Source organism: Rhipicephalus microplus, chromosome 9, assembly GCF_043290135.1.
Source record: "Rhipicephalus microplus isolate Deutch F79 chromosome 9, USDA_Rmic, whole genome shotgun sequence".
NCBI classification, from domain to species: domain Eukaryota; kingdom Metazoa; phylum Arthropoda; class Arachnida; order Ixodida; family Ixodidae; genus Rhipicephalus; species Rhipicephalus microplus.
Genome location: NC_134708.1, coordinates 95,280,823 through 95,299,906, shown reverse-complemented (window position 1 = coordinate 95,299,906; position 19,084 = coordinate 95,280,823). Strand labels below are relative to the sequence as shown.

Sequence of the window (19,084 nt, the reverse complement as noted above, 5' to 3'; positions counted from 1 at the left end):
GAAAATCACCTCGGGCGTGTCGTCCCGTGCAGATGCTCTTGAAGCTGTAGTCAAGGCGTGCCGCCACCTACGTGATGACGTCGCTCATAGGATGCCGGTTGTGTTGTCTGTTAGAACACCGCATTTTCTGTGTGTCTGCTGTAGACACCGTGCATGCTTCTCTTTGTTTTGAAGCTCAGTACTTGAAGAAGCTGCTAGACCTGATAATACGGGCAAGCAAACTAGACATTGATCCCCCCGGTGGCACTTACGTGTCTATTTTGCAAAGTAAAACTGCAAATACAAACCGGTGCAGCCATGGGAGACGATGCAAGTGGTGTCGCGAAAGAAAAGCTGCCGTATTCCACAACTACTACCCTATTGTGAAGTCGAAACGATCGCAGCGTTGGCCTCTCTAGTGGAGGCCCTCGCGGCCAATAGTGACTAGACTCTAGGCACTATATAGAAGTGAACGGCATGCACGTTCTTCATATTAAATTCATGTTACCCATCCACAGAAACTCTGCGCACGTATACCATGAAAGTCATCCCAATGGCAGAATGCATCCATATAGCTGTAGCGGACGCGCAACTAAAGCTGTCTTTAACAGCTGTTATGTACCTTCCTCTTGAGGGATAGTGGCAATCTACCTGTCATGATTTGAGAGTGCTTGCCAAATGTGCTCCACCCCATTCTTATTCTTCTAGTTACTTCAGTCTCGTGGTTCGGCTCCTCGGATATTACCTGCCCTATGTAGACATAGTCTTTTACAACTCTAAGAGCTCTATTACCTATCTCGGAGCGCTGCTCCCTTCCGAGGTTGTAAATTACTTTCGTGTTATGCAGATTAATTTATAGACCTACGTTTCTGCTCTCCTTGTCTAATTCACTAATCATCAGCAGAAATTTGTCCCCTGAGTTACTCAGCAATGCAATGTCATCGACGAAGCGCACGTTACTAAGGTACTCTCCAGTAACTCTTATCCCTAACTGTTCCCATTCTAGGCTTCTGAAAACCTCCTGTAAGCACGCGGTATATAGCATTGGTGAGATTGTGTCCCCGTGCCTTACACCCTTCTTGATTAGTATCCTGTTGCTTTCTTTATGAAGCACTATGGTAGCAGTTGATCCCCTGTAGATTTCTTCCAGAATGTTTATATATACTTCATCTACGCCCTGATTCCGCAGTGTCTGCATGACGGCTGATATTTCTACTGAATCAAACGCCTTCTCGTAATCTATGAAGGCTATGTAAGCGGTTGGCTATATTCTGAGCATTTCTTCATTACCTGATTGATATCATGAATGTGGACGATTATTAAGTAGCCTGTTCGAAATCCTGCTTGTTTCTTTGGTTGATTGAATTTTAATGTTTTATTAACTCTGTTAGCAAGGTAGGGCACTGCGATTGCCGAAGCGAGCGGACGCGTGTTCACGTCAGCTCTGATTTCAACGCATGAGCTTGCAGCGAAAATCACCGAATACCCACAAGTATTTGGTACCACAAGATCCAGCTAGTCACCAGCACTCATCTGACACCGCAATCAAGTTGGGAAGTCAAGTTTTCTCTACAGCACGGTAATTGAAACATCGGAGCCTTCATATCGAGAGCTGGGACGCGCACATGCGCGGCTGCCGCCGCTGCCGATGCCCCAAACGCTGCTGCGCAAATAAGTGGTCGCAAGGAAGCACCTGTCGATGCGCCTGAAACGCCGCAGTTTTCTACCAAGATGGAAGTTACCGTGGATGGTGAAGAGGTCTCTAGTAATGATCTTGAAGAAAACGCAGGGTGGCGGACAGTAGGCTCACGGTAGTCAAATCGTGGCCAAGCGTTGGCTCCCCGCATGGGGACTGCAGATGGCAACTACAACAAGAAACAAGGTGAGCAGAATCTACGACAACTCATCAAAGCAAGTTGCATGCCACATTTACCTCGAGGTGACTACAAAATAGTTATACGTCCAAGAGGGGGCCTCCGCATCGCTGATCAATGAGCTGTCCGCATAGCAACCAGCGTCTACCAAGCAGCATCAATCCCGAAAGAAGCTCAAGATAACGACATGGTCTGCCCTAATATACAAACAAAGTATCATCGTCTTGAGTAGACCCGTCGAGGCACATGCTGTTAAATATCAACGTATAACCCACATCACGGTCGGCAAGAACACGTGTGAGACCAGTGCCTACGAGGCGGCGCTGGACTATACTTCCAAAGGCGTAATACGCGGCATCCCCCTGGAAGATAGCGCCTGCGACATCACCGCCAGCATTGTCACACCCGGAAATCCCACGGCATTGGCTGCTAAAAGGCCGAGTAACACAACGGCAGTGATCGTGCTGTTCGAGGTATTCAGGGTACCGACGTACGTTCGCTACGGTGGAGCTCTACTCCGATGCACCCTATACCGGAAACAAGTCGATACATGCTATCATTGTGGCAGACTGGAACACCGCACGGATGTGTGTCCGAATCACCAAGATCGTATATGTCGAGGTTTCGAGGTGCCGAACCCCCCGAAAGACCACCAGTGTACACCCACATGCCAACTCTGTGAAAGCAACCACCAGAGAGCCGACAGGACTTGCAGGGCACGCTACAAGACCCCTTACATCGTGACACGTCGACGGAGGGAGCGCCGAAAACAAGTTTCGCCTAAGCCTACAGCCAGCAGCAACGATGCAAATGAGCAGGACACCCTTCCTCCTCCACCACAACGAGGCCGGGGCCGGCCCAAATCCCGCTCCCATTCAAGGTCCGTACTCAGGTCACGGAGCCGAACACCAGGACCACACGAATTGAGGTGGGCAGACGTGGTCGCGGGAACGCAGCATTGGTCTGAGGAGGCCACATCTCAAAACTCATTGAAAAAGTTAGAGGCAGAGATAGTTCAACTCAAACAAATGCATAGTCAATGCAATCAGAAAATGAACGCTTTAAGCAAGGAAAACCACATGCTTGAAGAGGAACTTCGTAAATTTAGAAACTCAAAACAACACCCAGTAAATACCCCCCCCCCCCCAAATTATGCCTGAAACACATCTGGAACAAATGGAGAAGGAGGCAACCCCCCCCCCTCCAAAACGCAAAAGGGAAAGCTCGAATAGTCAGGACAGACCTACACGCACTGCTATCAGGATTCCTACTCTTATTGACCTGATAAAATCAGTTAAAGAATTCAGTGCGTGGATCACCACAACGTCTCGCCTCATACCTACACTCACCGATCATGTAGATATGCATACCCAATAATTACAACAGTAAAATGAGCACTTTAACCAAAGAATAATAGCAGTGGAGTTGTGTACCTTCTTGCAGGCATCGAAAGGAATGGCGCCCGGAACTCAATATCGCATCTCATTTCGCCAACCACCGGTTTCATTCAGCCGGCAAAATTTATACCCCCCACTCCTCACCATGGCTAAGCAACATACGTAGAGCATTTGGCAGTGGAATGGTTGAAGCTACGAGAATTAAAAAGCTGTTTTAACCCAATATATCCGTGATAAGAACAAGCTAGATATTATTATTCTACAGGAGTCGCATAGTTTGACCAAATTAGCAGGCTACCGCACAATTGGCTGTGCCGCTGAAGATACTACCACTCTTATAGCCCTAGTTTGCAGATACCATAGTGTTATACAACACGATACTAAAATTAGGCACGTCAGTAACATTCTAATTGATCTCATACCACACCACAAAACACACGCTAGCCTCTTCGTAGTTAACGTATACAGTAACCCTAAACACAAAAAACACAGGTTTGGCACCCTCTTTAAAAGCGCTCTCAACATCGTAGGTTTCAATTTTATTATAATAAGAGGTGATTTTAATGCTCCATATACAGCTTGGGGATATTCTTACGCTCACCCAAAAGGTCGTGATCTCTGGCTCGACACCCAAAACGAAAGCTTAACTCTCACCACGAATCCAAGTGCGCCTACCCGTGCCGGCACCAGTTCTAGCAAGGACACTACACCAGATCTCACATTCGTCAAACATGCACCCACAACAACATGTCGTAACACACTAGAGGCTTTAGGCAGTGACCACTACATCATCGATATCCACAAAAGAGGGGGCCCTCCCAAATCGGCAGGAAAACAACATAAGCTAGTCGACTGGGCAAAGCTCCGCAAGTCATGAGAAAATAATGTCTCACACATCGATGATATTGAACATTGAACCAACACTTTAAGACATGACATTGACAAGCTACACAAACAGTGCCCCCAGAGGCGCACCTTGAGAAGATTGATAGCCAACTTCTACATATGTGGGAAGCGAGACAATCACTCCAAAAGAGGTGGAAAACCCAAAAATAAACAGGAACCTTCGGAAACGTATAGCGCTCCTCAACACAGAGATCGAAAAATATGCTGAAAAATTAAGCTAGCAACAGTGGCATGACATTTACAACTCAATGAACAAAGAAATAGGTTTCGGAAAAATATGGCACTTTCTCCGTCATCTATTAGACCCTGAGAACAACAAAGCAATCCACTGTCAACATATCAATAAGCTAGTCCATGATTACACAGGTACAGAGGAGAAACTCTTGCGAGAGATAGCAAACACACATATTTCCCAAGCACTTTCTGAATTACACCCAGATTATACCGGGCAGACAAATGCAACTCTTGATAAAGAATTTTTGGGAGCAGAGATTCACGCTGTACTACACCGCCTTAATACCAAATCCGCTCCTGGTTTTGACTCTATTACGAACAACACATTACGTAACCTAGACGATGAATCTATTAGTCACCTTACGGACTAGAATAACGCATGCTGGACCACAGGACGTTTACCCCCACAATGGAAGGTTGCCAAGATTATTGTTATCCGCAAACCGGAGAATCAACTGAACATTCACAACCTTAGACCCATCTCTCTAACTTCCTGCATAGGAAAACTCATGGAGCACGCCTTCTTAGCTCGACTAACAAATTACCTTGAAGACAATTACGTTCTTCCGTGCACCATGTTAGGTTTCCGAAGGCACCTTTCATGCCAGGACACTATGTTTTAATTGAAGCACCAAATCATAGACACCACGACCCACTCAGCTAAAGCTGTACTAGGTTTAGAAATCATTCGATAGCATTACACACAATACAATACTCCAACAAGTTAACGCCTTAAATCTCAGAACTCGAATCGATAACTATATTCATGACTTCCTTACAAACCGACAAACTGTAGTCCAAGTGGGCGCACTCACATCATCTGAGATACCCATAGGAAGTGCAGGAACTCCACAGGGCTCCGTGATATCTCCCATGTTATTCAACTTAGCTCTCCTCCGTTTGCCCTCAAAACTGTCCATGATTCCCGGGCTGCATCACAGCATACATGCTGACGATATTACCGCCGGGATATGTGATGACAGCGATGGCTCTATAGAACAACGGTTACAAGAAGCGGTAAACGTAGCGGAACAATACCTACGCGGAACAGGGCTTTCGTGTTCGGCAGAAAAGTCCGAACTCTTCTTATACCGCCCCAAACCCAGAGGCAGTCCAACAAGCTCATACACAGACATTACCCTGAAGACAGCTGATGGACGCGTCATACCGACAGTCAATAAAATGCGGGTTTTAGGTTTTTTGGTTGAAAGCAAATGCACAAATGGTGAGATAATACTGAAATCAGAAGCCAAAGTTGCGCAAACGATGTGACTCATTAAAAGAATAAGTAATAAACATCAGGGCATGAAGGAATGTAGTATTCTCCGGCTTATCCACTCCTTTGTGCTCAGCCACATTACTTATGTCGCTGCCTACCATCGATGGTTCGCGGCGGAAAAAGCTAAACTCAGCGCACTCATCTGACGAGTTTACAAACAGGCGCTAGGGCTTCGGCACAGTACCAGCACGGAACTACTTCTTAAACTAGGCCTTCATTACACAGTTGAATAAGTAATTGAAGCGCAACAGATCTTGCAGTACGAGCGCTTGAGCAATAGGAAAGCAGGTCGCCAAATTCTCTACAGTCTCGGCATTTCTTACCACGCACAGCATGGTATGAAATGCGGCATACCACGCGAAATCCGCACTGAACTCATCATACCACCATTACTAAAAAAACATTCACCCTGATCACAACAAAAGTAGAAGAATCAGTAGAGCCAAAATTATGCACCGAACTTAAGGAAGCAATAAGGAGGCGGTCTTCGTCGATGCAGCGCGCTATCGAACGAAACTATCACCGCTTTGTTTCTGCGGTTGTAGACCACACGGAAAAATGCATAAGCAGCGCTTCAATCAATACAAACCACGGAGATACAGCTGAGGAGGTCACTGTTGTGCTCGCCATAGCTCATACAATGCCCAATATATTATCAGTGATTCACAAACAGCAGTCCAAATTTTCGCAAATGGTAAGATTTCTCCAGTGACGCTGAAAGTCCTTACAAAAGGCAAAGCCTGCTCTGATGACCAAATTGCATGCATTCTCTGGTTTCCCGTCCACACACCCGTCGACCACACGGACGTCAATCTTAACGAAGTGGTGCGTGACGTGGCTCGAGGTCTCACGTTCCAGGCAACGTCAGTGGTTGACACTTCCCGTACGGACTCAGTTGTGGAGAAGTGGGAGTGGGGGGATAGACTTACCAAATTCAACGACAGTATCGAACAATATAAATTTCAACGATGGGAATACTCCCCGCCTTACCCTGAGCCCAACCGGGCCCAGTTCGTTCAATGGCGGCAATTACAAACAGGCACCCACACCAATCCCGTAATTATGAAACACATTTACCCCGACATGTATATGACCAATTCGTGCAAGTATTCTAGTAATAAGGCCACATTAGCGCATATTCTCTGGGAGTGTCCAGCACTAATTGGCAAAACGAGAAACGTGGCCTCCAATGAGAACCTACGGAAGCGTTGGCGGACCACGCTGCTCAGCTCAGGACTAGATAATCAACTCTGGGTAATCCAGCAAGCCAAAGAAGCTCCTGAAAGAAATGGTCTTTAAACCAGCTCCTAGGTGGGAACCCAGCCCGGTAACCTGCAGGAAGTGAATAACGTTGTTCACTCACTCACTATGTTAGCAATAACCTTTGCAAACAGCTTGTATTCTACGGAGAGCAAGCTGATCAGCCTGTAATTCTTCCAGTCCTCGCCATCTCCTTTCCTATGTATTAAGATGATGTCAACATCCTTCCAAGACTTCGGTACTCTTCCCGTCAGAAGGCACCTCGTAAATGGGGTGGCTAGTTTTTCTAACACAATCTCTCCTCCATCTTTCAGCAGATCTGATGTTACCTGGTCCTCACCAGTAGCTTTACCTCTTTGCATGCTCTACAAGGCTTTTCTGACTTCTACCATTACTGGTGGGGTGTGATCGGGGTTACTGCTAGTTCTTATAGTATTAAGGTTACCGTTGTCCCGGCTACTGTACAGGTCTCTGTAAACTCCTCCGCTATTTTAATTATCCCATCCATATTGGTAGTTATTTTGCCTGCTTTGTCCCGTAGTGCATACATCCGGTTTCTACCTATCCCAAGTTTCCTCGTCACTGCTTTGACACTTCCTTCATTTTTCAGAGCATGTTCAATTCTTTCCATGTTATACCTTCTTACATCTGACGCCTCACGCTTGATAATCAACTTCGAAAGCTCTGCCAGTTTTATTTTGTCTGTTCTCCTTGAGACTTTCATGTTTTGACGCTTTCTAATGAGTTTTTCGTCTCATGCGACAGCTTCCCAGTGTCCTGTCGAAGTACCGTACCTCCAACTTCCACTGCGCACTCCATATTGTTACTCGCCAGATTATCATTCATTGGGTCAACGATAAGGCTGGTTTCATCGATAAAGAGCCGAGTACCTGTTCAGAGGTGAGACTCTGAACTGCTCTATTTTCCTTCTCAGTGCTAGCTCACTGATTGGATTTTTGCGTATCAGTTTCTGTCGTTCCTTTTTCAAGTCTAGGCGGATTCAAAACCGTACCGTTATACGGCCACTGCATCGTACCTTTCCAAGCACTTCCACATCTGCGTGGTGCCAGGGTGCGCAATAACTATAAAGTCCGTTTCGGTCTTATTTTCACCATTAGGGCTCCTCCATGCCAATTTACGGTTTTCTCGTGTTCGGCAGAAGGTATTCAAAAAACGTAAATGATTGCGTTCTGCGAATTCTACTAGTTGATCTCCTTTGGCATTGCTAGTACCAATGCCATGATCTCCCACTGCGTGGTCTCCAGCTTGCTTCTTCCCTACCTTCGCGATAAAGTCTCCGATCAAAATAGTATACCGCGATTTTACCCTACTCATTGCTGATTCCACGTCTTCAAAGAAGCTTTCAATTGAAGCGTCATCATGGCTGGATGTAGGCGCGTAAGCCTGTACCACTTTTATCTTGTATCTCTTATTGAGTGTAATTACGATACCTACCACCCTTTCATTATTGCAGTAGTATTCCTCTATGTTGCCAGCTATGTTTCTTTGAATAAGGAACCCCACTCCCCGTTCTCCTCTGTCAGCCAGGCCCCGATAGCAAAGAACGTGCCCATTCTGTAGCACCGTATAGGCCTCATCTCTGCTTCTAACCTCACTGAGCCTTATTATATTCCATTTACCACCCTCTAGCTCCTCGAATAGTACAGCTAGACTTGACTTACTAGATAAAGTTCTAGCGTTAAACGTTGCCAAGTTCAGGTTCCAATGGTGGCCTGTCCGGAAGCAGACATTCTTAGCACCCTCTGCTGCGTTGCAAATCTGACCGCCGCCGTAGTCAGTTGCATTGAAGCTGCTGGGGACTGAGGGCCATGAGTTAATTGATGTATGCATGTGAGAGGTAGCGGCCAGATACTGCAACAGGGTGGCCAATCTTTCTCTAGTGAGGGAGTGCGTTACCGGCAGTTGTCACCGGTGAGGCCGCACCCTAGGCCTTTCATTGTAGTTTCATCGCCACGCGGATTTTTATATCCTGTTGAGAACTGCGCCGCGCCGGGATTCGAACCATGGACCTCTTACGTGCGAGGCGCTTGCTCAAGACACTTGCAATCTCTTTCGATACAAAGCTTTTGGGAGAATCACACTGGAAAACAGTCAAGAAAGGCTGCACAATCATTGTAATGTTTAGGGGAAAGTTCGGTTTTGCAAGAACAAGCGGGTCCTTTAGAAAAGCGCGGACGTTCTTGTGTGCTCTACATTTTTGCTTGAGCAGCCTGTGCTCACCTACCACTTCTGTGTAATACTTCAGGTGCTCTCCAATCGCCAGGGCTCCCTGAAATACTGGTGCAGTCTTGACTTAGCAGCGGTATTGAAAAGGAAGTAGAAACAGCATTCGGATACATTCATTCTATCATCCTAAAGCTGCACATCTCCTCTCGTTTCGTACGCATGTGGACAGATGCCTAGGAGATGACGAGCAGATGACACGACGTGAATGAATTCCTGTGTGTAGGGGCTAATAGGAATTCTTATTTGCTAAGAGGCCTTGTGGCCTTGACAGGGCTGAAACTTCTGAGATAGGTTGCACCCCATAGAATTCCTAAAGCTAAATTTTGCGCGTTAACATGAACACCGGTTTTCAAATGTACTCGAAAGCACAATTTAGGCCTAAGTAGGCTTAATATATGCACCAATTTGGAAAATATTTTATAGGAACGTATTGAACTTTAGGCACAGACGTCAAAAAGGCATTTACAGGCACTATAAAACACTATGAAAACCAGTCTCAGCCTCTAGTTCATGCTCATATATCAAAACTACATGATAGAAATGCAAAAAACAAAACAGGTATATGCCTATAATCAGGTCTCCAGTCACAAGTGTTTAAAACTTTTCTCTCAGACAGAGGTATTCAGCATCTTTGCTATTCAATCTACTATGTACAAGCCAACACCCAAGTTGAAAGTTTCACCTGCATTTTGAAACAGTAAATTCAGCTCAGTCAACTTTAATGCCACCCACTGTAGCAAGATGTTAGTGAGTACTTGAGCAAATGCAGCTGTTAAGCCTCAGGCTAATACAGGCTTATCACAGGTGTAAGACTTGAACATGAAAGACCGCCTCATTCAAGAATTGACATCACAAGGTTACACCGAAAGTCTTTTGCTCCTTTGCCCATTGCCAACTCGGTAAATCAATCGACAACTCAAATAGCAAGGACGCACGATACGGCAAATTAAAAAGCACTTTTTCTAAAGCATCTCAAAAACTTTCCAAAAATATGCATTGATTTACTTGTGACTTTGTGCTATGAATGAGCAGCTGTCAGTTTACTTTTCTTAAGCTTTCAACTTATTAGCGAAAATAGAGCGAGATACACATTTGAATTTTTTTATCGAAATCGAAGACAAAGTGTGTCCTGTAGGGTAGTGTTTTTAAGGATAAAATTAACTCTGAAGATTATATTTACGATTGCTACAAACTATCTTCCAAATGAAATTAAACTAAATGAAATAACTAAATAACACTCAATTAACTAAATAACTAAATGAAATTCTCAATTCTTGCATCTGATATTTAAAAAAAGTTACAAAAATGGGAAGTGTAAGCACATGTTACTCTCAAATTTTATTTTTGCTCTAAATTGTTAAATCATTACGTTAAAGGGGGGGGGGGCAAGTAGCTGAAACAAGAGCAAGGTGTTAAGGGTCACTAAACAAAACTTGTGATTTACTTCAAACCTGATAATGAACAAATGAAGCCTCCCAAAGAAACGCACAGCGCTTTAGCAATAGTATAAGAGCTGTTGGGGTCTGGTGTCACAAAACCAAAGCGTGATTATCAGGGGTGCCGTATTGGAGTTCTCCAGAGATTTTGCCCATCTAGTATTTTAATGCGCACCTAGATCCGAAAGGACACACCTAAAGGATTTCCGCCTTCATCGAAAACGCAGCCACTACAGCAACACTTCGGCCCGGAAATCCGCCTCCGCAAGACAAGCTTCTTTTTCAAATAAACCTGTTTGTCGTCTGCTTATGCAGACGACAAACATGCATGCTGTGTTCATGCATGCTGTGTTCGCATGCTGTGTTCATGCATGCTGTGTTCACAAACATGCATGCTGTGTTCATGCATGTTCATGCATGCTGCGACAAACATGCATGCTGTGCTTATGCATGCTGTGTTCGCATGCCTTAAGGGCACATCTTCGGGCAATGACAGGTCCAACACATGGTTGAAGCAGTGAGCCCTGATGATGTCAATCGGGTCTCGCTGCATAGGATGAAAAACAGCAAGCCCCGCACATAGCACAGAATTATTCATAAATCAAGAAAATGCCCTAGCAACCATCAGGTATAACAACACAATACTAGCATAAAGCCAAAGAGCACATTCAGTATCCTGAGGTATGCTGTTGACAAAGCGGACCATAAGCTACATTGCAAGCTATCAAATTTTCAAGCATCACAGAATACATGGCGCTACTGTTGATCTAACATTTTTTAATGCCTTTATAATTAACGAAAAGATGATGTGTAGTGCAGACATTAGTTTAGTCTAGTATACGATAGCTCGGCATGTGAATCAGCCATGCAAATATGAATAGGCTTTCTAATAATTAAACTGCGAACAGACGAAGTGACCAATCTCTGTAATGTTCTCTGCATGAGAATATCACAAGATTTGTCAAACAAAATGTAATGTGCATTTAATTCTAATTTGGCTGTAAGCACCGATTGTGCGTTTAGATAAAAATCCACGCTATTGATAATGCTTTCCCTGCACCACCATTGCACTAAAACATTAAAGATCCTACAAAAACAAAGGTACTTTGCAACATCATGGTAGCCTCAAAACATACTAGGTTAAAACTAAAGAAATGAGTACACTAAAAAAAGCAAACAGACTCCAGCAACTGGAAAATTGAATCCGAAAAGTAGCATGAGTCAACAGATAACAATCCAAACCTACTAACTGGCTAACTTTCCCTCTACTAAGTTTAGATGCAAGTCTGGCAGCAGGAAGAGTATAATAAAAATAGTACTGCACGAACTCGTGCAATGCCAATCTTTATGTTGGAGAGGAACTTCCGCTTGATTCTCAGGAAAATAGACTGAGGCGGAAATAAAAGTTTGAAATTAGTACAGTAAATATAATGCAAGACTAATGGGTCTATGAGTCGTGCTAGCAGTTTGATGTTCATAATCTCCGCTGTATTCCTTAGTGTTAACTTCGAGTATTGCTGGACTGCCAAAGGGGATTTCAAAAGCGACATAGCAGGAAACTCGGGGTTGAGATGTTATCTGCCAGGCACTGACGATCCTGAGTGCTCACAAAAACGTGCCTACTCTTTCAATGAAGTGAATCAATTACTTTTATTATTGACCCTAATACCTAATTTGCCTTACTTTAAGTAAACTGACGTTGCAATATTATATGTATCAAATATAACTATTAACTTGAACCAGGAACACTTATTTCACAAAAGCCTAATTTTAAAACACATTTGCTAAATATTTTAAAAACTGCTAACTTCTGGCAGTTATGAAACATTTATTTGTGTATTGGAACAGTGTCGGTCAGCTCGACAATCTTTCGCGCAACCTTAAAGCCGTGCAGTGAGAAACTATCATCGCACATCCTCAACGAATGGACAAAAATTTAGACTCATTTTTTCTTCATGTGTTATTCTGTCTTCTATTTTAACATCTTGTCTTTCCTCTCTCTTGCTATCCGTATTTTCAATCCCCAATCTCCTTCCAAAGCCATAGCAGCAAGTCAGCGATTAGCGTATGTTGGCTACATTCTCTGCTTTTCATTATATATTTCTCTCTCTCTCTCTTTCTCTCTAACTGCTGGAATTAAGTGCTTTACTGGATATGCATGAAGAGCAACAAGAGTGTCACTCGTGCCACTACAAAGCTTTACTAGAATTGCATATGCACATATGTATCCACCAGAAAGTTTCTCACGAACGCACCTAGAGGAAAATATGGCGCTGGTGAACTGCTGGATGAAAGGGATTAACGGGATATGTGAGCTTCAAACTTGACTCGCATTTGTATACCTCGAAAACTCGTCTGACATTGCGTTAAATTGATTGATTTTTACAGTATATCGCTGATGGCATCATTCATTGGCGGAGTACGAGTGACCCATGAACTCTGCGCCGGCGCACTCAACTCTGGCAAAGGGCAACATAAAGGAATCTACCAACAGAACACACGCACTCCCTCTGAAGCAAATGACCGGGTCAGAATGTAAATGTGATGCACGTGCTTTTGTCCTTGCTTGAGTGGGCACGCTGGGATTGCGACGCTGCGCTATCAAAACGTGAGTGAGCTCTGGCGCGAGATGCCAGGCGTTAGTTGGCGCGACCAAAGTTGGCAGTGTTTCGAGGCACAAGACGCTTGCGACTTCTGGTCGAATCCGCTGATTTTGTCAAAGCGGAAAAAGTTGCTCTGAGAAGGGGATCTCGCAATGTAGCTGCTTCATATCGCCAATGGAACACACAAGGAGCACTCTCAATCAGCCAATGTAATAGACTTGCTCCACATAGAGCAGAAGAAAGTATTACCGGAACTGCTCCGAGTCTGTCAATGAATGACAACATGAGTCACCGCTCGTTCCTATGGAGATAGTAGACAATGTAATGACCCTTTCAACCTGAGGTTTTTTCGTGTCTTTCTCTCTCTTTTTTTCTTGGAAACTAACGTTTGAGACTTGTTCTATTCAATTTTTTATTACTTCGGTAGCCTACAACACTTCAGTGCAACAGGCACAGCTTTGTTTGTGTTTTACAGTGAAAGCAAATATGAGATAAAAACTTGGGTCACGCACGGTGCCGTAAATGCGCGCCGCCGTCGCCACATCACTACCGCCGGTTTCCTTAATCACAGCGCGCGAAATTAGTCGAACAACCTAGTACCAATGACACTGTGGGGCTTGAACCCAGGCATGCTGCGCGTCAGTCCAATATTCTACCACTGAGCCATGCCGGTGCTTGGAAGATGTTCGCAAACTTGCTTTAGACGAGCTTGATTTCGGGAAAGGAATCGCGGTAATATGAGTAATAAAGCATTTTAAAACAGCAAAACAACACCCAGTTGTCGCACAATGCGAATAGCGTAACGAGTGGGTTGTCCGATACTCCAACCCATTACAAAAGCTTGTTCTTGATCATCTGTGAAATGTAGCGCATACCCACTTCAGGCATAATCCTTCATCGGCATCAGCCACTGCAGAAACAACTGGCACGAAACTCCCTGCAAGTGTTTAGTGGACACAACGCTTCCCAGAAGAATGTCGAGAAATAGCAGAGCAAATGCTGGTTCACTACGCAAAAAGTTTTGTTAAAATTGCTGTTTTGGGAACCCAGGAAGTGTGCTTGCAGCAGTTATTCAATTAGTGCTTAAAAAAGGCTCTGAAAGGCCACTCTTCTAGCTTTCGCTGTGACTGTGCTGCACCTTCCATGAAGGCCTGGCGTTTCTATTTTCATTATTTCAGGAATAAAGTTTCTTCCCACTAACCTGCCTCTCTGTCTAGCTGCTTGTGCGCTGTAAGTGTTCTCATTCTTGATTATAGAATGCCAGTATGTAATTGTACGTAGCCAGTCTGACTCTGTCGTCTGTTATGCCATATTCATGATTGTTACTACCTCCTCCATCTTCCTCATCGCCTACACTGGAGGCGTCCCCCCCTTCCGTGGTATGTACGGGTTGTCGGGCCGTCGCTGCCCGAGCCATAGCGGGTGTGTTCTCGTGAGGTTCTGAAGGTCTTTCCTTTGAGGTTGGGTAGGATGCTCGCATCTTGTGTGTTTACTTCTCCCTTGAGAGCCGGGATACAATTGAGGTATTCCGTTATAATTTTGCCGTTCGGGAAGGCGTATGCTCTGCGGTTCAGGGCATTGTCTGCTTTGATAGAGACCCATCGCTTTGTGCAATTTCTAATCCCACCTTGGAGTCACTGTATATCAATCTGTCTTGTTTTCCACCATTGGTTACGGTCAGTGCAGTGACCATTTTTCAGGCTGACTCCGACGACTTGGTCCTTAGGGAGCCCGCTGTCACGGTCCTAGCTTTCGTGTCTCCGACCGCCATTAAGAAGAGAGATCCACTCACAACCCTATTATTGACGTCCATATTTCAAAAATACCGGGCGGCGTCTACAAAAAGCATGCCTGGTTCCTTACGGTTTTTCTTAAGCGGCATTCTTGGCTCTGAACGTTGTGTACGTTGTATATGAGGTGCACATTCTTCGGAATGTTTCCCGTGAATACTGCGAATACTGTGAAAGCAGTCGCACTGTTAACGAGCCGTCGACCAATGCACGAATCATTAAGCTAAGCTTAAATGCTTGTGCAGCCCATAGCCGGCATGAACCAACGAGTCCTACGCCTATAAAGCGCTTCTTACGCGTTTTCGTTATACAAACGGCAGAGGGCAGGGTGAAAAATCGCCGCGTATGACCACTGTGCAATGTGATAGTCAAATAAAGCGCCAATGTGCCCCTTTGTGTCATTTGAGCTGCACTGAACACTCACGAGCATGAATAACAAGCACTCCGTGGGGTTTTCTCCGAAGAGTCAGCAAACCATGAAACTTCCATGGTGCGCATTATTTAAACGACGTGGGTATACCACGTGAGTATCGTACAACCGGCAAGCACCCGATGTGTGGCTGGGGCGTGCGATAACTTCGCTACTTCGATAGGCTCGTGCGAATTTGTCTGGCTCAAAAATGAATTGGTTGATGACGGATGTACACAGGGAGTGGGTTTCACTATAGATTCCGCCTTTCCTCGAAACCTAAGATGCCCTTCAAGGAACTTCTGGTTTCCACTCATACCTGTTTGTGAACACATATTGTGTAGTAATCCGTCACACAGTTGCGAAACATATGCCTGCGGAATGGGATTGCACAAAGCATTCTATTGAAAGCACGATCAATTTAAACAATAGGAACTTAATTTTGAAGGGTGTAAATAAATAAAAAAATGAAACACATAATTCGAGTAAAGGTACAAGGCTAGTGTGTAAGCCGGTTATCTTGAACTGTACAGAAATTCCTCAGACAGCGCGTAAGGCAGATTTTTTTCAGCATTTAAAAAAGAGCAGTAATTTATAAGGATAACAGAGTGTCGAGTTATTCTATAAATAAAATGTTAGGCATATGGCGCTCGTTTTACAATAATCGCTCTCGGTTCTTCTATAGAATCACTTACCTCTAAGCCGTACATTTGTCGTCGCACTGCTAACAATTTCTAAAGTGTATCGATGGCATTGTGCCTGAAAAAATGACCCTAACAATGTGACACTGTGCATACCTATTGTTTGTGAAGGAGGAGAATATACTGCGGGAATGTCTCATACTCTAAGAAATGGCTGCCACTGTACAATTCACGTTAGAATCCCAGTCAGCAGGCGTACACTAACCTCAAGCGGAAGGCAGAACGTGTTTGTGCTCGTTCCATCCCTGTCTTCTTGGTCTGTATTTCCGTTACGATGCATGATGTGTCACTATTAGCCATATTCTTGTTTTTAGCTGCTGAAATGCCCCCTCCGATATATACTTCTCCAGAGCATCGTATGCACTGTGACGTGAAGCAAGTAAGTCAACATGTTCGTGCAGTTGGAAAAGTCACAGGATTGAGCATTAAGGCATACGCACGTTGTTATAATGACTAATGTTTCTTGAAATACTTGTAAGAATATGACACATGAAATTTACAAAAGTTGTAAATCGTATGTTCAATTCAATTCAGTTCAATTCTTTATCCACCACTAGTACTAAAGGAGGTCCTGGGGTTTATTTACCACTCGAACCTTCTGCGTCGATTTAAAATTTTGTGAAACGTAAGAAGCAACCAATGGCCGCTAGACTTCGCCGGCAGACGACAAAGCGAGCGTACCTTCCGCCACTTTTATGTCGTCTGTTTTTTTTCACCATTTGTTTGTGCCATCATGGTAAGTGGACTTTTATTTTGGAATATGATACCCGTGAATGAGATCTGCTTATAAACGTTTTGTTTTAGAGAACCCCTGTTTACGCAGTCGTATGCACTTTTGAGCCGAAGCCTCGCACAAAACCACCCAATACAAGCCTTGCAGACACGTATACCATCATTCCCAGCGCTATAACAGTGCTCCTTAAGAAATTCACATAGACTGTGGTGCCACACTTCCCTCTAAGTATTAGTGTGCGAAACCCTATGAACTTACTTGAACATAACAGTTCCTAATAAAACACGGCGTGCGATTATTACACGAAAAAATGAAACTTGCTTGGAACTGAATTTACCGAGACGAAATCTTAATGTTTTGAAAACAAGAAGCTAAAAACGGAGAAAGCAGTTCAACATATCTCCGTGATATATATTATAAAAGTGGTAATACAATGAATGAATGAAATGGTTCACGTTTAGGAACACAATCACAATGACTCTATAGTGAGCAATGTTGTTAGTACGTGCCTCTTCATGTGTTTTTGAATATTATTGTTGTAATACAAGAAATGAATGAAATGGTTCACGTTTAGGAACATAATCACAATGACTCTATAGTGAGCAGTGTTGCTAGTAGGTGTCTCTTCGAGTGTTTTTGAATAATATTGTGCGGTATGCTGTAGAAAGTTTTGTTGTTTTCCTAACTTGTATGGCATGTAATGTCAGGCACATTAAGAAAACGCCGGGCCTGCGCGGTATAGGCGCAGCACAGTCAGAGCGAAAAGTGAAAGAGCGGCCTTTCAGAGCCTTTTCAAAGCACTAATTGGGTAATTATTGCAAGCACATTTGCTTGTTACCCACGAGGGCAATAATAATGAACTTTTTGGTAGTAAGCTGGCATTCGCTATATTATTTTTCATCATTCATCTGTGAAGTGTGGTATCCACCAAACACTTGAAATTTTGTGCCAATTGTTCATGCAGTGGCTGACGACGGCGAGGAATTATGGCTGAAGTGTGCATGCGCCCTAGTTAATAGGAGAACAAGAACAAGCTTTTGTGGTGGTTTGGGGCATTTGATGACCCACTCGTTACGCCATTCGCATTATGCGACGACTGGTTGCTCTTTCGCTATTTTAAAACACTTTTTAGGTCCTATTAAAGCAATTGCCTTCCCGACATCAAGCCTGCCTGAAGCAAGTTTGTCAGCAAATCACAAGCATCGGTGTAGCTCAGTGGTAAAATATTGGGCTGGCACCTAGCAGACCCAGGTTTGAGCCCCACTGTGTCTTTGAAGCTAGGTCATTAAGAATCGATGGCCATATAACTCTATCAAACAATGTTGGCTAAATTTATAGAACGGCCATCTGGAGTAAATAGTATATAATGTTCTAGGCTTTCATATGCTTAAACTATGTTCTACGAAAGTTGCCCAACTTTAATTTTATAGGTTATAGTATTTCCTTTCAGTAAAGAAATGAAGCGCCATTTATTGCGCTAGTGAGAAGATTTTGCTAGATTTTCTTGTTTTCCTCACTTTAAAATGAGGGCGGCATTATTTACCGTAATAAATCACGAAATTCTTGCTAATATGGAGAAATTGCGAGGAAACCGAACATGATTCGGTGGCAGGCCTCACTCAATTGAAAAAAACTTCACGAATGTTTTTGAGAAAACCATTCGACAAACATAATGTAGTAGTGGTAAACATATATCAGTTTCGTCAACCTTAAAGAGTTTTCTTCTGCTCAGATTGATCATATCAATGAATAAATGGCCATGTGAATGGCTGAGTGACACTAAAGGTTGCTGGTTTAAACTAGTTGGTATTTCAGGATTTCTTAGTATAGAAAGAAGAGAAACAGGCCACTGTCTTTTGTCGATTCTCGGTAACTTCAGCACTGTGGTCACGCTTTGCAAATAAGACACCTCGGTAATGTCAAGTTTTTCTTTACCTCTGTTATTTAAAAAGTATGGCTGTTCATGGATGCATACCTGTGTAGCTGGTTGCAAGCAATTAGCTGGTTACAAAGGTGGATTGTCTTTTAAGTGTGGCAACACTTAATGCGAAAGGATCACTTGAGTATCTTTCGCAGGAATTCCGGTGACAGCATCGATCTCGGCATTGTTGGTTGCGAGCAGTAATTGTTCATAATATGTGTTAGCAAATAATTTAAAAAGATGAAGCCAAAAATAAAATCAAATTTTCAGTCAAACTGAAAGCGAAGCATGGACCTTCCACATGGCAAGAAAACG

The 19,084-nt window shown here is 43.9% G+C and overlaps 1 protein-coding gene across 3 annotated transcripts in view; it reads left to right on the top strand.

Moving 5' to 3' along the window:
• LOC142772020 (uncharacterized) overlaps window positions 1–19,084 on the top strand; it is a 61,084-nt gene that overhangs the window by 2,681 nt on the left and 39,319 nt on the right. The window contains exon 1 of one of the 3 annotated variants that reach the window (XM_075874093.1): window positions 14,287–16,494. The exons of 1 other annotated variant lie outside the window; for it this stretch is intronic. In XM_075874093.1, the coding sequence (XP_075730208.1) occupies window positions 16,390–16,494 (105 nt within the window). In that variant the 5' untranslated portion in view covers window positions 14,287–16,389. Of the gene's footprint in view, window positions 1–14,286; window positions 16,495–19,084 lie in introns of those variants that run through there. One more of the 3 variants, XM_075874091.1, reaches the window with a different exon arrangement.